The sequence below is a fragment of the Mesitornis unicolor genome, unplaced genomic scaffold (genome assembly GCF_000695765.1).
Source record: "Mesitornis unicolor isolate BGI_N332 unplaced genomic scaffold, ASM69576v1 scaffold16714, whole genome shotgun sequence".
NCBI lineage: Eukaryota > Metazoa > Chordata > Aves > Mesitornithiformes > Mesitornithidae > Mesitornis > Mesitornis unicolor.
Window position 1 is genome coordinate 1 of NW_010179562.1, and position 6629 is coordinate 6629.

The window sequence follows — 6629 nt, forward strand, 5'->3', positions numbered from 1 at the left end:
GGGAGGGCCAGGGCGGGAACGGGGCTGGTCTCTGGGCATCTGTGTCCTGCACGGCGGCTTCACTCAGCTCCTGGGGGGACAAACTGCCAGGCTTTGCTGAGGGCAACGCTGCTTCAAACAGGCAAGAGCTACGAAATACTGAAGTTATTGCCTCTCTGCCAGGTATGCAGCACTGAGCGAAAAGCTGCCTCCATCCTTTGGCGTGGTCTTTTCATGTCTTTTTTGCTGTGCCGTGTAATCTCATGGCTGAAAAACCGGCTCTGTTCACACACAGCAAAGTTGACCTGCTAGAGCAGGGGTTAGCACTAAGGTAACCTGCTAAAACAGGGGTTGTGGCAAAGCTAACCTGCAGGTACAGGGGTTAGAGCACAGCTAACCTGCTTGCTTAAGTCATTATTGTAGATATAAAAAAAATATGTGACATGATACAATTCCTAATAAACTGCAAAATGGACTTAATACAAGAACCCAATTAAGACTCTTACTGCAGTACTTAACCAAGCAGCACATTGTCACACAGTCATGGGGTTCTCACATGTGACAATTTAGTGGTACACAGACTAGAGATGGAGGAGGAGGTACTCAGCAGATGCCACACCAAATGTATAATAAATGAGCAACCTTAACATAGCAGGAAGAAATAAGATCCTAGCTCGGTGTGGGTCCAGCAGAGAATGGCACAGTAACCAGAACCTCTTCCACAATGCAAAGTAATTCAACATTTTACAAAACAAGTGTTTTCCTTTTTTTAGGACATCGATGGTGTTGGGTATAAGTACCACCTGGAATTGGTGTTAGAAGATGTCCTTGACAAAGTGAGTTCAGATTTAATTACTACGTTCTGCGGGCAGAAGTTGGCACTACTGACATGTAATAAAAAGGCAATGCTTTACGCTGCTGATCCTAGCTGAGGCCAGTGGACACACCAGTTAATACTACTTGGTATTGTGTTTCAGATTTTTCTATACGGCAAATCAGACAAAACCAACCAACCAAACAAAACCCAAAACAAAAAAGGCTCAATTTTACCAAAAGGGATCCCCCATTTTCTATACCATGAAAGACCTCCACATCTGGTACCTACCACTATGACACAAGAAAATGTTTATGGGATGACAAGGACATTTCAGTGTCGTTCAATTTCAAACTGAGGTTATTTGAAACCATGACTCCAACTGAACAGTACAAGTGACATTCTGTGCCACAACATTGCCTTTTCTATCACTGCAGAAAGGAAACTGCCCTTATAGTGTCATTACAGAAATATTATGGATTTAACCTTCTCTTAAATGATCACAAATCTCTATGGGCCAGGCTCATAAAAACTGCAACTACAGAAAGAAGAAATAGGTTAGAAGTGCAAATTACCAATACTGTACATATATTCAATGAAATATTAATACAATTAACTCTGTAACAGGACAGTACTGTTAACTGCACTGCTGAGGTTCTTTATCATCTGGGCAACAAAAACATTGCTCCAGATGTGCAATTCACACTTGAAGGCGAGCTTAAGAACGCAGACGAAGCAGATAACATATTCTACAATCGAATCAAGAGCCTGGAAAAAGAGCTCGTGGCAGAAAACATCCCAGGTACATAGAAGGGGTCTGGGCAAGAAGGAAGGTTTTGAGACCATGTCCTCCGTGGCCAGAAGCAAACCTGAGCTCAACTGGTGGTGGTCCACGATCCACATGGGATCTACTGCACAAGCCAGGGCCGAGGGGATCAGGCCGTCAGCCCTACTCTGTGCTGCTTCGCTTTCTCTTATTCAGGGTGCTGTGTCAATCTCAACGCTACTGAATTTATTAATTGCTTCTGAAATCCAGAGCCTATATATGATTTGCATGCGACTGCTCTCAAAAATCATCTCCTACCGTTGCCTCTCCCTTTACCAGCACCCTGCTCACTGTCTGTGGCTGTTCTTGGTGCAGAGCATCAGACACCCCGACTGTAGTGCTAGGGCCTGCTCTTACTTTAGAGCAATCCCTGCCTTGGAGACATTAGAAAATACAAATTAAGAGAAAGAAGTGGGGGGAAAAGAGAGAGAGCGGTGACATAGCTGCCTTTCCAAGGTTATACAGAAGGTCTCTGGCACAGCAAGGAATAAGCGAGCTACTTTAGCACCAAACCCTATTATTAGGTGCTAAGATTCTGTTAATGGCTACAACTCTGTGAATGTTGATTAATGTATATTGTGGATTTTGTTTGCCAGACAGCCATGGCCACGTGTCCCCAGAAATGGAGCCCGTCCGCCTGCTGGCATGGGCCGCCTCTGGCTACGTGATATGGCAGAACTCCACTGAAAACACCAAGTTCCAGCTTGCCCAAATTAAACACGTGAAGCAAGTGGTAAGTTACCATCAGTGCCCTTAAAGAAAAATAGTGTTTAGGAGCTCCGAGCTGTGCTGGGCTGCAGCGGAGGCTGAGTTCTCAAGAACCCTCAGTTGTGTCTGAACTCCTCGGTCCAGTTCATTTTTAAGCCAGTGGTTGCTTTTTGTCCCACCTACCCCTTTCCTCTGGCAAATAATGAATGCTTGAGGGTTTCTTTAAGTCATTCCTTCTCTGTGAATTTTGTTTATAGACACTGAATGTTGTTTATAGAATCTGTGTCTTCTTGGCAAGAGCAGTATTCTAAGCTTATTTCGAATTATTACGAAAATTGACTCTTTCACCTGGAGGTCGTTGGTTTATTACAGTTTTCTATTAGTTTCTTGCCTCTGTTCTATTTGGAGAAAATACACAGTGAGTTAAGAATAACTCCTGAAGGGATGGTCAGCTTTAAATTCAAGGAAACTCAGTATGTAAGCTAGGATAAGGAAGCAGGGCTTCGTATTTAGAAAGCACAATATACCAGGAGTCTTCAGAACAGACTTTCAGAGCCCAAATGTTTGGCCACTCAGAGAATTCCCATGAAGTTTTGGGTAGGAAGGAAACTTCCCAGAAACTCATTCTGTGAGCACCATTTGTTATAGTTTTGCTCCCTCTGATGGCTGGCTGAAAGCAGTTCACAGATGCTGCCGGGCTGTGCACAAGCAAGGTTTTAAACCCCTCTAACAAATCAGAAGGATAAGGCAGACAAGACTATTAAAACTAAACCAGATGTCATATCTCTTTAGTAATTTTACTCTTTTTGCTGAAGAACAGATATGTAAAGAGTGTGTTCCAAATGCCAGTGGATATCCTGTCGCTCACACACTCACTGATAACTTGTTATCCACTGCAACACCTCTGGAGTGCGTTCCCAGTCTTACCCTATTCACAGTTTTATTCAGGATTATTTGGGTTAAATTGACACCTTGGAGAGCTGGGTATTCCCTTCCCAAATGCATTCCTGAGGTTGAGCTGTATCTAGCTCCTCTAAGGGAGGAGTTAGCTCAGTTTGAAGTTTCACATTCAGTCTCTCAAAAGCAATTATGGAGTTCAGAGAAACAAACACTATCTTTTTGGTTTGCTCCAGTGACTGAGCTCCATCTGCTTCGCTTGTTAACACAAGCTGCCAGTTTCATTTGAAATATATTGGAGAATTTTTATGGTAAGCAAAGAGAACGGATTCACTTTTTTTAAGGTGGGAGAAAGCCCCACATTCAGCCTTTTTCATCTTGTCTTTCCAGAAAAGAAGTGACGAGTATCTTGAATTCGACTACACGATCCTACTCCACGAAATGGTGTCCCAGGTAAAGTCTTATTTCTCAAAAGCCTTTTTTTGTTGTTTTAAGTCTGCCAACTGTATTACCTCCAACTCAGCCATGCAAATGGCGGGGCATTCACAGATCTGATGCCTGCAGGTCGGTCAGCAAACAGTGAGGTTAGGGCAATGATCACCATCTGTCTCAGCATCACCTGCTTCTGCCCCAAATTTGTCTCTAACCTGTGTCAGCAGACAGTAATTTTCAGTTATTTCTGAGCCCTTTTTAGGAATGGCAGAGGCTCAATGAACTGGTCCTTCACAGCTCTCTCCTCTGGGGAGATCTTATTGCCAAACTGGCCAGGGATAGAGGGAAGGAGCAGCTGCTGGCATCCTGGGCTGCTCAACCACACTCTGGCTGGAGCTGCTGAGTGCTTCTACGCTGGAGGACAGCAGTGGTGGACAAGTACACAGAGGCACTGTCTGCCCCAGTAGCTCACACAGGAAAGCAGCACTTTGGTTCCCAGAACAGTATTTACATTGTATGCTAGTCTCCATCATAATTTTGTGATCTGAGCAAGTGTTTTTGTAAGAAAAACACAGAAAATTTGAAAGGAAGGTCTCTATTGTGCAACCTCCTGTAATAAATCATTCACTGATAACAGAGATCTCCCTCCTACTTCTTGCTCCACTGCTTCCTACCCCACTGCATGCTCAGTTAACTTGAGGCATCTTTAGTCCCTAAGTTTTCTATGAAGAAAACCTCCTGAGGAGTAGTCACTAACTAACTGCAGAACAAAAGCACAGGTTCTTAATTGTGCTGTTTGGTGAAGGGCAGGTGTCCCAAAATATCAAGAGCACTAAGAGGGGTAATCCAACACAGACATACGTGAGCTGCCAAACTTGCCTATATAAGAGGTAAATGCAGCCACAGCAGCACAGAGCACAACGCAGGCTGGAAAAAGGTTGCAGGAGAACTTCAAATACTTGCACAGCTCAGCAGGTACTGTTAGAAGAAAATACCTTCCTACTTTCTAGTTTTATTTTCCACCCGCAGGAGATCGTTCCCTGGCAAATGACAGTGCTCTGGCACCCACAGCACGGTGTTCAAGTGACACAGGACAGCCGTCAGCCAAAACACGTGTCGGAGTAACGCACCACCTGGTACGGCCATGGAGGAAACTCAAATGCTACAGTGAGGATTTGGAGGGAGGGCAGATGAGGTGATGAGGGTGGATATGCAATCAAGGAACAGAGGAAAAAACCCTTCCTCAATTGAACTTTTCCTGTACGTTGTGCTTTGATCTGAGTCCAGAAGGCACTGGCTGTGCTATGTAATCAAAGTCTGCATCAAAATAAATTAAAATTTAAAAAATAATCTCTGTTGCCAGAAAGAAAACTTACGGCACAGGTGCGGAGATGTTCTCCCTAAAGGCAACTTTAGGCTTTCCCATAGTGCAAGGGCAACCGTATTCTCTTTCCATTCGCTGCAGGGAAAAAAAAAAAGCAGAATGAAATAGAGAGTTGTTCTGTGGGAACAATACGTTGGAAGTTATTTTATCGACAGGTCTTACTGAAGTGAGAAACTTAATCACGTTTAACCAGCTTTTTGGTTTGGGGTTGGATTAATTTTGAGGGTATTTTTGTTGGGGTTTTTTAATGTTACAAAGTATTCACTGTCATCCTGCAGTCATCCTTGCTTAGGGGCTACAACTGGAGATACAGGGACAGGGAACAGCACTAATTATTTTACTCAAGTTTAAGTTTTCCAAGACAAAAGCCATCTCTTCTTCATTCTGTCAGCATTTCAGATACATCTATTGTGTCAGACTAAAATATAGACAACTTGAAAGAAACAAATAAATCACCGTAAGTAACTATTCCTTCCTGCTTGCATCATCTCTTATTATGGAATGATACATTTAAAAACACAGAAACAGAGTATTTCTCCTGTAGGAAAAGGCTAATGGTAAAATCCATTATAAGCAAAGGCTGCTAAAGCAAAGCATTGTGCTTCATATGTTTTTTGAACAAAAAAGTAAAAATATTCCAGGCAGAAGGTTCATTTGATTACAAGCCTTCAAAATAGAACCACTGGACAGAAAGAATCGCCAAGAGCTGACTAAGGTGATCTCAAAATTATTGTCAGACAATAACCTTGATTTACCGTTGGCATCTGCTTTCCAAATTACCTGGGCATAGATTTCCAAGTGCAGTTCCCCCATTCCAGAAACAATTGTCTCTTTGCTCTCGTCATCAAAATGGGTTCGAAAAGTGGGATCTTCCCTTGTAAAGCGGCTCAGGCCTTTTGCAAATTTATCAAAGTCGTTCTGAAAAAAAAGAAGAGTAACATTAACTCAACTTCTGGAAGTCACACAACAAAAAGGCTTCAAATTTTCCTCTCAACTGCTTAGCACTTCTACTCTCGTGAGGTTGTTTTCTGAAATACAGCCATGGTTTTAACTGTATTTATCCCTCCTGTTACTCCAAGTCCACGTCGACCCAGGTCAAAGACATGCAACTTCTCTATAGTAAGTGGTACCACCTAACGCAGTTACAAGCTGAGTTATCTGAATGATGCCTTCTTAAGTACTCTGGATACAGCATTTTAAAACACTGCTCATTTTAGTCCGTGGTTCCATATTTAACTGCTAATGCGCACAAAATGGTAAAGGCAGCAAAGGTAACTCCGTCATAAAAAGGTTGATTTATTGGCTCCTACCTTGTTGGAAGGCTTCATAGCTACCGAAATGACAGGATCAGGGACGTGGATCGATTCCTGCAAAGGCCATAAAGAGATCATACAATCGGGCTCCACTGCACCTGGTGATGCAATTTCTCCAGAAAAGTTTGTTCACAACAACGCTGGGTTACAAACAGGGATGACTGTTTTACATACCTAGCTTGTATCTAATATTACAGTGTAACAGCACTGTGGAACTCCCCTGAGGATTACTACATGGCTGTAGGGTAATCACAGAATCACAGAATCTCAGGAGTT

General features: G+C 43.0%; 1 protein-coding gene across 1 annotated transcript; it reads left to right on the forward strand.

The window, feature by feature from the left end:
• Positions 1 to 752: 752 nt before the first annotated feature.
• LXN (latexin) lies at positions 753 to 4781 on the forward strand (the record flags this gene model as incomplete). The annotated part of the gene is made up of 5 exons (XM_010182834.1): positions 753 to 815; positions 1421 to 1595; positions 2216 to 2352; positions 3615 to 3677; positions 4686 to 4781. Coding segments are annotated over 5 exons (534 nt in total), but the record flags the coding sequence as incomplete, so codon positions are not given.
• Positions 4782 to 6629: the final 1848 nt, after the last annotated feature.